The sequence below is a fragment of the Ovis canadensis genome, chromosome 8 (assembly GCF_042477335.2).
Source record: "Ovis canadensis isolate MfBH-ARS-UI-01 breed Bighorn chromosome 8, ARS-UI_OviCan_v2, whole genome shotgun sequence".
In the NCBI taxonomy this organism is placed as follows: Eukaryota; Metazoa; Chordata; class Mammalia; order Artiodactyla; family Bovidae; genus Ovis; species Ovis canadensis.
This window is the reverse complement of record NC_091252.1, coordinates 93705781-93724119: the sequence shown is the minus strand read 5'-3', so window position 1 is coordinate 93724119 and position 18339 is coordinate 93705781. Positions and strand designations below refer to the sequence as shown.

Below are 18339 nucleotides of genomic sequence, written 5' to 3'. Positions count from 1 at the left end.
ACGTGTCCTCACTTATTTAAAGCTTCCCTGGTGGTTAGATGGTAAAGCGTCTGTCTACAACGTGGGAGACCCGGGTTCGATCCCTGGGTCGGGAAGATCCCCTGGAGAAGGAAATGGCAATCCACTCCGTACTATTGCCTGGAAAATCCCATGGACAGAGGAGCCTGGTAGGCTACAGTCCATGGGGTCACAGAGAGTCAGACACGACTGAGGGAATTCACTTTCACTTATTTAACACTATGCCCTCATCTCAAGCAGAGAAATGATCTGTATTACGACTGATGTATGTTGGAGTAATTCACTAGTTTTTATTTTCTCATAAACTTTTTCAAACTGTAGCCTCTTTACTGATATAAACTCAAGTTTTACGTTTCCAATGACAGTAAATGCAGCAAAACAGAGGGAAGGTCTCACTTCCAACCCGATTCTTATGCCATCACTGGGCACTGCACGCGCTTCTACCACAACAACGAGAACTCTGAATCCAAGAGATTCACGTGTCTGCTTTCCCCACTAGATTATAAATTCTTTGAGTAGAAAAATGGATGCACTGCTCACTTACAGAATTTACAAGTTCTGGAGAAAAAGTGTTGAATGAATAACATGCTTTTGATGTCTGGTAGCATACTTAATATATCCCAGAGATACCCCCTGATATTTATGTACAATAATATTCTAATGTTAACCACAGAACATGAAAATAAAATGTATTCCTTCCATAACTAACATAACTAATAGTGTATGCTGTTTATGGACCAGCAAGAAGACTGAATGGTATAAATGCCATTTCACATCATCTGGAAATACAAGGATTTCACAGCATTTTTCTGCACCATTCATATACATACATGGATTCCTGTTGATAGTGCATAGGCAAGTTGCAGATCTGAAGCAAACTTGCATTCATGCGTATGAGTCCTAGACCAACTTAATTATCAAACGTAGGTTTTTCTAGTTAGGGACGATATTCTTTGTTTTCTCTGGCTTTAAAAACATCTGCCATTTTACTTATTTGAGGCATCAATGTGGGCAACCAGGAAAGTCTAATGTGGTGAAATTTAAATTCATCAAAATTAAGTATAGGTGCACACAAGATTCAAAAAACTGGATTTACACAAATACAATTTCGATTACAAAATAATTAAAACACAGGATCCTTTTATACAGTAATCTTCCCTAGTGAATTAAAAATCACTATGACTATACAACCACTTCGGGAACATATGATACAAAGCAAATAAATCTGGACTGATTTCTGTGAACTATAATGATATTCAAAACTGTATGGCATGTTTTCTGGCTAACTAAAAAGCAACAAGAAAAGTAACAACCAGTCACAGTCACTTCACCGCCATAATAATCAGAGACTCTAACTGATGAAGCTATTTTGCACATAATACAAATAACCAATCAGTACAACGCTGAAAAAAGTTATTGAAAACCACAAATTGATAAGAAACAGAACAGTTTTTGAGAATACCAATCTAAAAATTGTCAGCCTCACTTGAACTCATCAGATTAGAATACTTTAAACACGAAACAAATACTTACTGCACACAGTATACTAGAGCCCACCTACTTTACAGTCCACAGTTCTAGAGATGAACCCAGGACAGAACCCGGGTTCTTACTTGCTTTTTCCATCTTCTGCAACATTGCTTCTCTAAGTGTGGTCCCCAGACCAGCAGCAGCAGCATCACCTTGGAAGTGGTGGAAATGCATGTTCTGGTCCCACCTCCTGAATCAGGAAAACTCAGAAATCAAACAGCAATTTTCGATTTAAGGGGCTCTCCAGGTGGGGGACATTTGTTGAACCATGTGGCTCAGATGGTAAAGAAACCACCTGCGATGCAGGAGACCCAGGTTCGATCCCTGGGGTGGGAAGATCCCCTGGAGAAGGAAAGGACAACCCACTCCAGTATTCTGGCCTGGGAAATCCCACGGACAGAGGAGCCTGGCGGGCTACAGTCCACGGGGTCATGAAGAGTCGGACATGACTGAGTGACTAATACTTTTACTTTCACATTACAGGTGGGGGGCTGCGATGCAGTTCAGGTACCACAGCTCTACCATTAATGCCTAAACATTAGCACCACTCATAAAATATGTATGCACTTTAGTGGGAGTCCAGTTTCTTTCTTAGATGGAAGTTTATTACCATTGCCATCATCTTCTTTGCAGGAGAGATTCCTACCGAGTCAGAGAAGGGAGTTTTGGGGAAAATAATTAATACTCAAATGTTAGAGAACAATCTTCTATCACTTTTGTAATATAAACTATAAGAAGAGTATAGGGGAATGGGTTTTTAAATACTATAGATACCGTAGTAAAGATTAGAACCATCTTTAATATCAGAATTTTCAAAAACAACCCCCATATTTTTTTTTGCTATCATGGCTTAAATGATTAAAATGGATCAATCTTATGTAACTACAGATTTCATAGTCTAAAGTCTATTGGTTTCCTAGGTTTTCTGGTTTCAAGAAACTGAATATACTTTACTGAATAGTTGGAAGAGGAAATGGCAACCCACTCTAGTATTCTTGCCTGGAAAATCCCATGGACAGAGGAGCCTGGTGGGCTACAGTCCATGGGGTCACAAAGATCAGACATGACTGAGTGGCTGCACACAAATGGCAATCATGAGACAAAGGATGCCTGACATATAAACAAAAGGACTAAAATTTTAAATTCAACTCTTCACTCTCAAATCTTACAAAGGTGGGGAGTGAAGAAACTGCTGCTGACTCACAAAGGAGCCCCTTTGAGCTCCTGAGGGAAAGAGTTCAGAGAGGCAGGTAAACCAAGAAGAGCAATTTTCCAAAAACTTCAGGTTCAATGCTGGTTAGTCAGTAAGTTTTTAGCCATTTTTAAAAGCTTAAGAAACCTACTTTTTCTCCTTTGGAATAAGAAAATATGGTGCTTAAGGAAGAAAAATAAATTTTAAGTTTCTATTTGTAATACTGAATATATTAGCATTTTCCTACTGAAGTGCCCCTTACTATGTATAAGCATTAACTGAAAAACTTTTTTTTTATCTTAGCATAATTGAAAACAAATTAACAGAAGGTGGATAAATTTGGAAGTCAGCTTCAGAGGTTCTGGTTAATGACAGTAAGTTCTTAAGTTTAAAAAAATTAACTTGTTTTCTTCCTTATTTCAAAAACGATAAATATTCATTACTCAAAATTGTGAGAATACAAACAAGATGAAAAAGAAGTTCTTAAGGGAGAGTTGCATGGATGTGTGCTCAGTTGTGGTGGACTCTGCAATCCCATGGACTGCAGCCCGCCAGGTTCCTCTGTCCATGGAATTTTCCAGGCAAGAATACTGGAGCTGGCTGCCATTTCCGACTCCAGGGGATCCTCCCAAGGATTGAACTCATGTCTCTTATGTCTCCTGCATTGGTAGGTGGGTTCTTCACCATTAACACCACCTGGGAAGGAAGCCTTGCTGGCTTGAGAGGCTGCAGCAGGAGCCCCATGTGCAAACAATATCGCTTCCAGGCGAGGCCAGGCCTTCTAGACTGAGGCCCCAGGTGGAGCACAGGACTCGGCATGGAGCTCACTCTCCGCCCCGAGGAAGCAGTCAGTGAATGACGACCGTTTCCAGGATTAAGTGCATTTTTTGCTTCATTAACTGATGTCTAAAATTCTGTGTCCCCTTGACTTAAATGTCCCACCTGACACAAACAGGTGACTTTTGAATCCTGCCTCTGCAGGTAACACTACTTACTATATGACTTAGTTTTCAGATACTAAAAATAGCTTGGAAAAACTGAGTCATACTGAATAACATCCTCAAGCACTGTATTTACGACACCTAAAAATGAACAAGATGGGCTAAATCTATCATGTGTTTTTGATAATCAGAAGGGGAGGAAAAAAAAAAGAAAATACCAATTGAGAAGTGAAATGCCCAGTCTGTTATTTTGATGTTTTAAGGTTTGGTTTCAAGTAAAATGCTTAACAACTCTGCTTTTCCACCATTCTCCCTCCAGATAACAGATTAACACTTTGTGTGCAGATATTCCATCCCTTCACTTTACAGCCTGTTATAAAGATGTTCTGACTTGGATTTTGTTCGGGCATGCAGGGCAGGCTGATTCCCTGAACTGCCACCAGAGTGAAGCTCTGAAGTGCTGAATAAAATATTAATAGCAAAAGACACACACCCCCATACACACAAATAAATACCATTTAAAACACAATGCTGAGTCAGCACAAAAGGAAAGGCTCTAGAAAGGTGAGAGGAAGTGAGAGCAGAAACTCTGGGAGGAAAACACGTTGAGACAGGGTTCCGCCCCAGGAGGCTCCTCCAAGCCCTGGAGAGCCAGAGTTTGGGTCTGCACCAGTGGTAAAGAATCCACCTGCCAGTGCAGGAAACACAAGAGACAAGGGTTCAATTCCTGGGTCGGGAAGATCCTGTGGAGGAGGGCATGGCAACCCACTCCAAGATTCCTGCCTGCAGAATCCCATGGACGGAGGAGCCTGGCGGGCTGCAATCCATGGAGTCGCAGAGAGTCGGACACGACTTAGCCACTGAACAACAACAAAGAAAGAATAGTAAACTGAAGGTGGGAGTCACAGAAATTATCTAGATGAGCGCTAAGAAAACACGACAGGCTGAAAGTTAGGAAGTTAGACATCTGTTGGACCTTTTCATGCTAATTAGGGTTCCACAAAAAGAGAACAGAAGAGGCAACATTCCTGAAATATAGTCACTGTGCATTTTTAGCTGCACTCCCCACTGTGCTAGCTAGTAGCCACATGTGACTATTTAAATGAAAATTGTAAATACAGTTCCTAGGTCACACTAACCACACTTTAAGTTCTCCTTAGCTTTGCATGGCAGGAGGCTACCACATGGGACTGCACCAATGTAGAACATTTCCATCATCACAGAAAGTTCTACAGAGCTGCACCGTTGCAGAACTACTGAAACACACATCCTCAGATTCAAGCTACCCAATAAATCCCAAGCTATAGAAATAAAATCCACACGTGAACCCGCTTAGGTGGTACCACAAAATACTGAAGATACAGAAGTCTTAAAAATGGGCAGAGGGAAGAGTCGGACCATCTATTCAGGAACAATATTAAATGCTAACTTCTGAGCAGTATCTTTGAAATCTAGTAAGAAACTGGAAATAACAGAACTCTGTACCTAGAAAACTATTTTTCAAGAACAAGGCAAAACACATTTTCACACGTAAGAGATTTTACCGACAACAAACTCTCCCTAATGGAAACTTCAAAGAATTCACTTTAGGAAAAAGGAAAAACATCCCAGAAACAACTGAAATGTAAAAAGGAATAGTAAGCAAAGATATGGTAAAAGTTGATTAAATCTAAGTAAGCATTAACTGTATTTAAAAAAAAAAAAAAACTAACATCTAATTTGTGGCACATAAGACAACCAAACCACTAGGCAGCAACCAGGTGTGTTGGGAGAGATGACTGCAGTCAGGCAGCTTCAGGTCTCTGTAATTCTGGAGGGTCATGAAATTGAGCACTACTTTAAGGCAGAAATAGTAACATAAATGTTTATGACATACACACATGAAAAAAAGTGACATACAAGCATACCTCCTTTTATTTGTTTTGCATTATTGCAGTTTTCAGATATTTTGTTTTTTACCAATTGAAGGTCTGTGGCATTAGTCTGGAACCAACCCACAATGGGTATGACCTAAATCAAATCCCGTATGATTATACAGTGGAAGTGAGAAACAGATTCAAGGGATTAGTTTTGATAGACAGAGTGCCTAAAGAACTATGGACGGAGGTTCGTGACATTGTATAGGAGGCAGGGATCACGACCATCCCCAAGAAAAAGAAATGCAAAAAGGCAAAATGGCTGTCTAAGGAGGCCTTACACATAGCTGTGAAAAGAGAAGCAAAAAGAAAAGGAGAAAAAGAAAGATATACCCATTTGAAGGCAGAGTTCCAAAGAATAGCAAGGAGAGATAAGAAAGCCTTCCTCAGTGATCAGTGCAAAGAAATAGAGGAAAACAATAGAATGGGAAAAACTAGAGATCTCTTTAAGAAAATTAGACATACCAAGGAAACTTCTCATACAAAGATGGGCACAATAAAAGACAGAAATGGTATGGACCTAACAGAAGCAGAAGATATTAAGAAAAGGTGGCAAGAAGACACAGAAGAACTATACAAAAAAGATCTTCACGACCCAGATAATCACGATGGTGTGATCACCAACCTAGAGCCAGACATCCTGGAATGTGACCTCAAGTGCGCCTTAGGGAGCATCACTACGAACAAAGTTAGTGAAGGTGATGGAATTCCAGTTGAGTTATTTCAAACCCGAAAAGACGATGCTGTGAAAGTGCTGCACTCAATATGCCAGAAAATTGGGAAAACGCAGCAGTGGCCAAGGGACAGGAAAAGGTCAGTTTTCATTCCAATTCCAAAGAAAGGCAATGCCAAAGAATGCTCAAACTACCGCACAATTGCACTCATCTCACACGCTAGCAAAGTAATGCTCAAAATTCTCCAAGCCAGGCTTCAACAGTACATGAACCATTAACTTCTAGATGTTCAACCTGGATTTAGAAAAGGCAGAGGAGCCAGAGATCAAATTGTCAACATCCGCTGGATCATCGAAAAAGTAAGAGAGTTCCAGAAAGACATCTACTTCTGCTTTATTGACTACGCCAAAGCCTTTGACTGTGTGGATCACAACAAACTGTGGAAAATTCTTCAAGAGATGGGAATACCAGACCACCTGACTTGCCTCTTGAGAAATCTGTATGCAGGTCAAGAAGCAACAGTTAGAACTGGACATGGAACAACAGACTGGTTTCAAATCGGGAAAGGAGTACGTCAAGGCTGTATATTGTCACCCTCCTTATTTAACTTATATGCAGAATACATCATGAGAAACGCTGGAGTAAGCACAAGCTGGAATCAAGATTGCCGGGAAAAATATCAATAACCTCAGATATGCAGATGACACCACCCTTATAGCACAAAGTGAAGAAGAACTAAAGAGCCTCTTGATGAAAGTCAAAGAGGAGAGTGAAAGAGCTGGCTTAAAGCTCAACATTCAGAAAACAAAGATCATGGCATTCAGTCCCATCACTTCATGGCAAATAGATGGAAGAAACAGCAGAAACAGTTTCAGACTTTATTTTTTGGGGCTCCAAAGTCACTGCAGATGGTGACTGCAGCATTGAAATTAAAAAACGCTTGCTCCTTGGAAGAAAAGTTATGATCAACCTAGACAGCATATTAAAATGCAGAGATATTACTTTGCCAACAAAGGTCCGACTAGTCAAGGCTATGGTTTTTCCAGTAGTCGTGTATGGATGTTGAGAGTTGGACTATAAAGAAAGCTGAGCACCAAAGAATTGATGCTTTTGAACTGTGGTGTTGGAGAAGACTCTTGAGAGTCCCTTGGACTGCAAGAAGATTCAACCAGTCAATCCTAAAGGAAATTAGTCCTGAATATTCTTTGGAAGGACTGATGCTGAAGCTGAAACTCCAATACTCTGGCCACCTGATGGGAAGAACTGAGTCATTGGAAAAGACCCTGATGCTGGGAAAGATTGAAGGCAGCAGGAGAAGGGGATGACAGAGGATGAGATGGTTGGATGGCATCACTGAGTCAATGGACATGAGTTTGAGAAAATTCCGGGAGTTGGTGATGGACAGGGAAGCCTGGCATTCTGCAGTCCACGGGGTCACAAAGACTGAGGGGCTGGACTGAACTGAACTCACAACATATCCAAGGTATGGGAGCAAACCTTCTGAAGGTAAGGAACAAACCTTGTAAAAAGTTGAGGGGCTGTGGGGAATCCTCGGTCAATCTGTATATGGTATCCAGAAATCCAAACACAGAATAAACACAAATAAGGCAAACAAAACCCTCTAGCCACAAAGATTGCCAAACAAGATGAAAAGGTAAGATTCAGCTGTGAGCTTTTATATATCAGGAAAATATTTATCAAAAGAAAAGATAATTTCTTATCAAAAAAAGAAAGATAAATTCTTATCAAAAGAAACCCAGTGAAATCATTACTTCAGGCAAAATTACCTTTAAGAAAAAATGCATTATAAAAAGGGTCACTTCATAATAATAAAAGGTCCAATTCACCTGGAAGATAGTATTAATCCTAACCTTAGAGAAGATTTTAAATCCACCATTTTAACATCTCTGTCAAGTACACAAAAGACATTAGATACAACAGATTAAGTAGAATTAGGATACAGATGGGAACAGCATAGTTAATAAGTCTTTATGGACATATATAGAGAATACATGTATATACATTGATTAGGGAATGTATACTTTTTACGCACAGGTATAACATTTACAAAACCCGACTATACCCTAGGTATAAAGTTAGCATCAGCAAATTTTCAGGTGTGTTATTAGTATCAATCAGATTCCCTGATCATAATGAAATTAAGTTTGAAATCATTAACACAAAGATAAATAGAAAAATCTTATACTTTTGGAAAGTAGACATTTCTAACAATTCACAGGTTAAAGATATTTCTTTTTAAAATCTCAAAAGTTGTGAAGTTTTAATTACCTTAAAATGTAAGAATAAATTTTCTCATGTAATAACTAGTAAAAACTGATTTATTTAAAAGACATGGCCAATATGTAAGCTGTAGGTAAATATTCTCCATTGTGCATGCATACTTAAAATTTTTTTTTACTAAAATGCACAATTAAAAGGATAAAAGCTTACAGGTGAAGATAAATCATTTTAACAGCCACTTATCTCACTGGAAAATCTTTTTGCTCTTTCAAATTGGAGAGGGAGGAATGGAGACAAGAAAACTCAACATTGATTTGTGGAATAACAGTTTACTAAGAGCCTGGTCTGTCTGATACAGAAGATACACAGATGAGGACACACAGTTCAGCCTCCAGGGGCGGACAGCACCCTAAAGGAGCAGTGAGCAGAGAAACACACGTAAGATGCCCGTCTGGACGAAGGAGGTGACCCTGGTAATGGGTTGGGGAGATCAGAAAGCTTTCTGCAGTAATGCCTCGAGCTGAGATACAATGTGTAAAAGAAGGCACATAAGTGAAAAGGCCAGAGAATAGCATTCCAGAAAAGAGGAACAGTGTGCGCAAAGGCACAAAGTTCCGGTGGGCAATCAAACTAAAACTGTAATTAAAATTTCAGATGGATGGTCAATATAAAAGCAGGGTACAGCATAAATTCTGCAAAATTTTTATGCTTTCTCATCTGTTTCTTATTTAATAAGAAACTGGTTGACGTTCCTACTGTCATAGAATTTTTCTGTGACTATATAAATACTGTCTAGATATTCTATTTATGAAGACACTTCAAAATACAGTGAAAGTGAAGCTGCTCAGTCGTGTCCAACAGCTTTGCGACCCCATGGACTGTAGCCTACCAGGCTCCTCAGTCCATGGAATTTTCCAGGCAAGAATACTGGAATGGGTTGCCATTTCCTTCTCCAGGGGATCTTCCCAACCCAGGGATTGAACCCGGGTCTCCTGCACTGCAGGCAGACGCTTCACCATCTGAGCCACCAGGGAAGCATATAGTACTATCATGCAAAACTGAACGGTTACCATTTTCCATACTGTTCAAAAAAGAAACTATCAAAAACAACTAAATCTTTAAGACCCTTTAGAAAGCTATTTCTACTCTCTTCTTCAATAAAATTCTACAGTAAACAAGTTTTTGCTCGGGAGACACTACAAAGTATGCTTTCTAAACTCTTCTCACTAATATATATCATGTAACAGTCTTGAGCAATACTGGTATTTTCAATATTACACCCTCACTCCATTCAACCAAACAAGCACTGTAACAAATATAAAACTTCAGATACTGGAGACCTTAAGAAAAATTCAAAAAACAAAACCAAAAACAGGGATTCTTAAAATTTGGTTCTAATGATTACTCCTAAAAGTGTAGCTCAGCAGTAAAGAACCTGTGCCAGTACAGGAGAGGCAAGCTTGATCCCTGGGTCAGGAAGGTCCCCTGGAGAAGGAAATGGCAACTCACTCCAGTATTCTTGCCTGGAGAATCCCATGGACAGAAAGGAGTCTGGCAGGCTACAGTCTGCTGCTGCTGCTAACTCGCTTCAGTCGTGTCCGACTCTGTGCAACCCATAGACAGCAGCCCACCAGGGTCCCCCCTCCCTGGGATTCTCCAGGTAAGAACGCTGGAGTGGGTTGCCATTTCCTTCTCCAATGCATGAAAGAGAAAAGTGAAAGTGAAGTCGCTCAGTCATGTCCGACTTCGAGACCCCATGGACTGCAGCCTACCAGGCTCCTCCATCCATGGGATTTTCCAGGCAAGAGTACTGGAGTGGGTTGCCGTTGCCTTCTCTGGGGCTACAGTCTACAGGGTCGCAAAGAGTTGGACACAACTTAGCTACTACACATGTAACAACATAAAAGGTGTCTACATAAGCACAAAAGGATTCAGATTAGTTCCAAAGGTTAATTGTGACATGGAAATTACAGCTAAATTACACAGCTACGGACTAACTTCCATTAACTATTTCAGGTCTCTTTTGCTATATCCTGGCAGAAGAAAAAGAAAAAGAATTTCTTTCCCTTAAATAATTTACTCCTAAGTCCACCATATGACTATGTAAAAATATAACCTGGAGTTCCTAGAAGTCCAGGCTACACACTCACATTAGCCTTTTGTCGTATTTATTAAATGCGACAAGACGGGGACTCAAGGTGAATTCAGCATTCTCAGTAATGATTAGAAACAAGAACAGATCATTTCTTTCAAGTGTGCAGTTACTGATTAATTTTCTTTGGCAGCGAAGAACTAGCCAATTCAAGTTTTTCTCCTAAAAGATAATTTCTTTTATTGTGAATATACAAGTGTAGTTTTCTAAAAAGCATGATAGTTCAAAGATAACTGTTATCTTCACGAAAACATGTAAGAGCATTACATCAGAAAATTATATCTGAAGACAACTGAAGGCATTTTCTGACACTACCTAAAATATCCACAAATTCTGTTTGTTTCTCATCACTTAATGCTTGTGGCAGGAGCCTGAATGCCATTTGATCCAATTTTTTAAAAGTCAGACAGTATTACTTACTAAAAAATATATTCTTATTCGCTCTTACTAAAAAGTTAAACCTAACCAATTAAAATTAAAGAAAGGAAAGGAAAACCCTCAAACTACTCAGACGCTGGTAATGGTATGGACGGAAGGGAGTATGAAACAAAACAAGGACAAATTTACTCTCTGGGAACAATTAAAAAAATGAAACTTCGGTTTGATGTAAGAATCACCAGAAAGTGGGAAAACTGAGGAAGACTCCTATGTAAGTGCTTCTCCTTTGTTTTTGAAACCAGAAGTGGCTTGTCACAATGTAAACATGGAAAGGAGTACCATGTGGAATAGTGATTAGAAAGGTTAAAGAATGACTGTTACCTGCCTTCTGTGGAGAAGAGAATAAAGTAGTAAGTGTTTATCCATGCTTTAAGGCTTGTGCTTAGTGTGGATAAACACAATTCAAGTTTAGTACAAAATCTATTCTTTCTAATTTTATGGAAAAACACCCACTCCAGTATTCTTGCCTGGAAAATTCCATGGTCAGAGGAGTCTGATGGGCTACAGTCCTGGGGTTGCAAAGAGCAGGACGCAACTGAGCATACAAGTTCAGGTTTAAGTATCAGATAAAATTTTCGTTATATATACCAGCACTAGTTGCTAAGCTGAGTCCCACTGAATGGACAGTCTAACATGGGCCAGTAGATCAGGGTGCAAAGTATCAAACGCTGACCATCAAAGGAATAGCTATCTACCATAAACAGCCTTCAAGGTTGTAAGATGAGTGCAAAATACGACGTGTAATTGGTAATTTAAATGTTTGGCAACAAACCTCAAAGTCAAATTTCCTTAGAAATATTTGATCTAAAGTTTTGTTTCTAAAAAGATCAACATGAAATGATACATGTTAAAAAGGTAGCAAAGTTCTATCACATCTAAGAAAACCAAGATAGAGTCTCAAGTGAATTTAAAGTCTCTCAGTCGTGTCCAGCTCTTTGCAACTCCATGGACTGCAGCCTACCAGGTTCCACCGTCCATGGGATTTTTCAGGCCAGAATATTGGAGTGGGTAATCTTTCCCTTCTCCAGGGATCTTCCCGACCCAGGGATCGAACCCAGTTCCTCCGCACTGCAGGCGGATTCTTTACCAGCTGAGCCCACCAGGGAAGATAGAGCTTAGCCAATAATAACAAGAAAGTAATTATTTCAGTACCACTTCCCTGGTGGCTCAGACGGTAAAGTGTCTGCCTACAATGCCTTAGACCCAGGTTCAATCCCTGGGTTGGGAAGATCTCCTGGAGAAGGAAATGGCAACCCACTCCAGTATTCTTGCCTGGAAAATCCCATGGACTGTGGAACCTGGTAGGCTATAGTCCATGGGGTCGCAAAGAGTCGGACACGACTGAGCAACTTCACTTCACAATTATTTCAGTAACAGCAGGCAACAGGTTCCCCGGATAAGAATCTCCATCAAAAAAAAAAAAAAAAGCAAAAAACACACTGCACCTAGACAGAAACAGAACACAAAATTTCACAGGCTGAAATATCAATATGATCTTCGAAAGGGGTTTTAAATTTACCAGTTTTCTAAGTTTTCTCTCTCTACCAAAACCAAAAACCCAACAGCAACAAATCTAAGGCTTTCACCAACCCAAGAAGTGAGGTTTAAAAAATAAACACGGTAGAGGGTTCTGATGTTAATAAAAGGGGCACTACTAAAACTACTTCCAAAATCAAAAAGAAAGTCAACTCAAACCCCACCCCTGGCTCCTGGAGGGGAGCGTGGCTTTCCGTAGTCAGTGGCCGTCGAGAACTAAACGCCCCAGCCCTAAGGAGCTGGGGGAGGAAGGTAGCGAAGGGTGAACGCTAATTTCGCCGACAATACTGTAAAATAAGCAAACCACCGCTCCTGGCCAATTAACTAAGCGCGACTCAAAGTTCCACCACGTAATTTGGGCCTGGACCTTTTTTTTTTTTTTTAAAGCAAACAACGTAATTGAAAGCAGAGTCATTTCCCTCTTGGTATTTTATTCATGCTGGAAATAACATTCAAATCGAAAAGGTAGCAAAACAAAAGAGGAAAAAAAAAAAACACAACACAAGAAAATTGAGGGAAGTGGAAGCGCGCGGGACGTTTCACTGGGGTCTTTTTTCCCTCCTCAGGAGCCTTGACTCTCCGGCCCGTATTTTAAATTCCCAGTCCGGCCGGGCGCGGGTCGGACCCCGGAAAGCTGCCCGCGGCGCCGGGGGGTCCCACCCTCTGCGGAGGGAGGAGAGAACGCGGCTCCCGCGGCGGCGGCGGCCGGACGCGCGGAGCGGCGGAGAGTGGACTCCACTCGGGACCGAGTCGGGGGCTCCCGGCGGGCGGGCAGCTCCTCAGGGCGGGCGCCGGGCAGCTGCGGGAACTTTCCCTCCCTCCCGCCCGGCCGCGGCCCACACGCTCAGGCGCAAACTTTGCAGACGGCGCCGCGAGCGGCCGGGGTCCCGCCCCGCACCCCCCAGCCGAGCCCCCGCGCGCCCCGGCCCCGGCCCCTCGTCCGCCCTGCGTGCCCCGAGCCCCGGCGCGACCCCTCGGCCTCCCCGGCGGCGCCGCCGCCCGCGCCCCCGCCCCCGGCCGCGACCCTCCCCCGCGCCGCCGCAGGGCCGAGCGGCCGGCCCGGGGCCTGGGCCGCGCTCCCCTCACCTTGGTGGCCATGGCGGGCGGATCTCCCCCCCGCCCTCGGCCCGGGACGGTCGGCTCCTCTCCCGCGCCGCGGCTATCGGCCCCAGGCGGCCGGACGAAAGCGAGGGCGGCGGCGGCAGCTACGGCTGGGCCCCGGCGCGGCGGCGGCTCCGCCCCGGCCCCGAGTCTCGGCTCTGGGCGACTCCAGCCGCCGCCCCGCTCCTCCAGTTCCTGAAACTCCCCGGCTGCGCGGCCCCCGCCCCCGCCGGCCGAGCCTCCCATCTACCGCGGCGTGCGCGGCGCGGCCGGCGGAAGCGCGCCCGGTGCCCTGGGCCGGCCCGGCCTCCTCTCCCACTTTCCGCCCCCGCCCGGAGCCTCCGCCTCGGGCCGCGCCGCCGGCGCCCTTTGTCGCAGGGCTCGGGGCCGCGTCCCCCGAGCGGCGGCCGGGGTCGGGCCGGATCATGGTCCCCCCACCGACCGCGTCCCGCCTGGCTGCCCCGCCGTGGGGACGGTGGACGGGAGTGAGGGACACGCTTATGAGGGAGCGCCTGCCGGGGAGCCGAGTCCCGAGCGGCCCTTCAGCCGGTCACCGCGACTGAAGTGTTTCGCTGTGGAGATACAACGGGGCCCCCCAGCACGACGGGCTCGAGTCGCGGACGGGGTCTTTGTCCCGCGTCGGCATGGCTGTGGGGCCGGTCGTGCTCGGGGCTGAGTGAAGTGAGTGTGGAGAACGCAGCCGGCACGGAGCGCAGCAATGGCTTCCAGGTCCGCTGGCCCTTCGCGGAAGACCCGCCGCCCGCCTGGAGTTGCCCGCGGGCTGTGGTCCCCGGCCCGGAGCTTCAGGGCCCCGACGCTTGGGGCTTTCGTTCTGAGGCGTCCCGTTAACCTCCTTCTGGACTCCTGATAAATTTAAAAAACGCCTCCGGGCCCCGGAGGTTAGGGGGAGACCCAACAGGTTTCCCGAAATGGAAATTTTAGAAGTCTTAAAAATTTCCATTTTTCTTCAGAGTTGGATGTGTGTCCTTTGTTATCAATAATAAATGAATGAGTTGAATAGCAAGATTTTCGCTCAAGTACGAAAGATGTGACTGAAAGACATCTCTTGATGGAAATATTATTACAGTACATTTTATTTTATCATGGGGATATGTACCTCGTAAAAGAGGCAACTATCAAAATTCATCTTTAAGCGAGGAAAGCGGTACAATTAATGTCAAATTTTGTCCTCTCGAAAATATTCTATTTGATCTCCAGAAATTTAACTGGTTACCTTCTACAAAGAGGTTTTAAATGGATATGGTACTAAAGCATTTTCTGTGAATTTTTGTGTTTGTTGAGTTCGGGGGCTACGGCTATTATCAATCATGCTGTTTGTTAGTCGCTCAATCGTGTCCGACTCTTTGGGACCCCGTGGACTGTATCCCACCAGGCTCCTCTATCCTTACTGGAGCAGGGTGCCATTTCCTCCTCCAGGGAATCGTCCCAACCCAGGGATCGAACCAACGTCTCCCGCATTGCTGGCAAATTCTTTACCACCTGAACCACCAGGGAAGCCCAGGTGGCCCAAGTGAGAAAGAACCTGCCTACCAGTGCAGGAGAGGTGAGAGACATGGGTTCCATCCCTGGGTGGGAAGATCCCACGAAGGAGGGAATGACAAACCACCCCAGTATTCTTGCCTGGAGAGTTTCATGGACAGAGGCGCCTGGTGGGCTACAGTCCATGGGGTCTCAAAGACTCAGACACGACTGAGAAACTAACGCAAGCAACTAAGACCCCACATGCCATGCACAGCTTTGCCAAAAAAAAAAAAAGAGGTAATGATAAAAGGAACATTCTGTACAGTACAATCCATTTGTGTAAAAGAACAAAATGAAAATAGGTTGTATATACCTAAGAAATTGCTGAGAAGATTCACTAGAGGCTACTGTCAAAATTTTTGAATATGTGTGTGTGTTGCTTTATCTTTAAAAAAAATTTACATTTTAAATATTCATTTTTATTTATTTGTCTGTGCCGGGGCTACTTGTATTGTGAGATGTGGGATCTTTAGTTGCACCATGTAAAGTCTTAGTTGCAGCATTTGGGATCTAGTTCCCTGACCAGGGATTGAACCTGAGTGCCCTGCATTGGGAGCGTGGAGTCTTAAACCACTCAGCCAACCAGGGAAGTCCCAAAGCAAGTTTACATTTTAACAAACAACTAAATAAATCCCTTGGCTAAGCACACAGTAATATGTAGAGAAGCCAGGATTTGAACTTGGATAATACTGTAAGTAATGCATTTTCCTTATTTTCTATTTGAAAACTGGCTGCAGCACCCTGTAGCAGTTTAGCAATGCATATTTTGATAAGAAGATGCAAAGTGAGGATCCCTCCTGTGACTGTGCCTTTCTGTATGCTTATTTGGCAAGTTCTGGATACCCAGTCATCCTGGGCACCAAGAAAGCAAGCAGATCAGAGTCCAGGCTTTCCCTACTTGGACAAGTTCTGTAAACCTGGCTCATTTTTAGAAAACCAGTTGACACCAAACTCAGAATGACCAATGCAAATTAGTATAAATGTTTAAATAAAGGTGAAGTCACTACTTATGTTATTGAGATGGGCATTAATTTATAGAGCCTGGAAGAGTAGTCACTGACATAATCCTCATGCGAACCTGATGTTCAGCTCCATCTCGCACTGCCCTCCCCAGGCTCTGCTTCAACCATACTGGCCTCCCACATCCTCCTGAATCCTGATCTTTACATTCTGTTCCATGGAGAAGGCCAGGACTGGCTATGGGGTGTGTGACCTCTGTCGTCTCACAGGGTCTCATCCTTGCTTTAATGTTCTGTTCTCGCCATCTTTAAATTTTTAATAGTTTTGAACAAGGGGCTTCACTTTTTCATTTCGTGCTGGGACTCTCAGGTTACCTTGTTGATGTTGTTTCTTTGAAATACCCACCAATCACCCCTCCTCCTCCTCCACACCAACACCCACTAACCTCCCACTCATCCTTCAGAGCTGCCCAGAACCCTTGCAACAGACAGAGTTTGTTGGGGATATCTTCCCTGTCCCCAGTCTAAGTCAAGTTCTGTTGATACAGAATTTCATGTACTGGTTTCCTTGCCTTTGGAAACAACAGCTTGTCATTCATTTGCCTGCCTTTCCCACCAGACTGTTAGTTCAGGAGAGGAAGCCCTGTGCCCCTGTCTTGCACCAGACTCTAGCATCATGCCAAGCTCAGAATAAGTCCCTGCTAATACTTTGTGAAATGAATGAATAAATGAATGGATGACAGGTTTTGGAAATACAAATTAAGCAATATATTCAGTGTTCAATGGCATTTGCCTGGGTTTGCTTGCTTGAAAGAATTCTGTGGACCATGTTTAAAAACCACCATCTCTATCATCATCTAAGTTAATGTGACATATTACACAATACAAATCTTTTGAATGTTTTATTAATCAATAATGTTTTTGCAAAAATACCCTTCAGAACTGTTATTCCTCTATGACAATGTTTTATGAGGTAATGTTGATTTTGACTGGTATAATTGAAAATGAAAATGCTCAACTTGGCAGTATTTATTGGAGATGCAGTACCCAGTTTATTAATAAAAATGCAATAAATAAATAATTGTGTTTACAATAATATGCTTTAGATGCTCTTTAGCATGACATCTTTTTTTGTTAGCCATGACTAGAGGCATGCAGGATCTTAGTTTCCGGCCAGGATGGAACCTGCGCCCCCTGCAGTGGAAGTCTTAACTGCTGGACCTCCAAGGAAGTCCCTAGTGTGACTTAAAATTGAAGTGCACATCTCCTATGCACTTTCTAGTTATTGGTTGGCTTTTATTTGTCTTGGAGGTAATTACCACATACCTGAAATGATAAAATGGTAATCCTCTCATTTATGGGTTTAAAACTGAGACCAGCATAGTTAAATGACTTATCCATGGCCATGAATTAAGCCAGAGCAGAGGCTAGAGCCTAATTCTCTTATCTCAGTCTCCAAAATGTGTCATTTTCAAATTAAAAATATTTTAGGTAAGAGGTTTTGAGGGCAGTGGTGATGGTCAAGACAATCCCAGCTTTGGGATTTGGGAATTCCATGGCGGTCCAGTGGTTACGACTCCACGCTTCCAGGGCAGGGAGCACTGGGTTGGACCCCTGATGTTCACTTCCCAACCCCACCTCCCACCCCCCCGCCGAAGAAAAAGACAGTTACCACTAAAAACAGGACAAAGGCTTCTGTGCTGAACTGTGCTAGGAGCCACCCACCCACACGAGGACAGAGGAAGCATGGCGTCCTTTCGTCTCATCTCACGGAGTCCAGCTGCCCAGTGGAACAGGGGTGTCTCCCAAACTAGAAAGTTGACTTCATTCTAAACAGCTCTGGGCAGAATTGGGAAGTAGCTGGTTTCCTCTTCTGCTTTCCTTGATCACCCATTCATGCGCTTTCCTTCCTTCCTTCCCCTTCCTAGACAAGCTTCCTTAGAGGTGGTTCCTCCCATCAGATGCCAGAGCCCTGGCACTGAGGCTAACACATACCCAGTTCAGTTATTTCCTTTATTCCCATTGATGAGAACGCAATTGATTAGTTAAATTTGATTTGCATCCGCAGACACTTTTGGTTATAACTAGCTTCCACTTTC

General features: G+C 43.4%; 1 protein-coding gene across 2 annotated transcripts in view; it reads right to left on the bottom strand.

Moving 5' to 3' along the window:
* SNX9 (sorting nexin 9) overlaps positions 1-14524 on the bottom strand; it is a 92143-nt gene extending 77619 nt beyond the window's left edge. The window contains exon 1 of one of the 2 annotated variants that reach the window (XM_069598798.1): positions 13725-14524. In XM_069598798.1, coding sequence (XP_069454899.1) covers positions 13725-13985 — 261 coding nt within the window. In that variant the 5' untranslated portion in view covers positions 13986-14524. The remainder of the gene's footprint in view (positions 1-13724) is intronic. The other variant, XM_069598797.1, reaches the window with a different exon arrangement.
* Positions 14525-18339: the final 3815 nt, after the last annotated feature.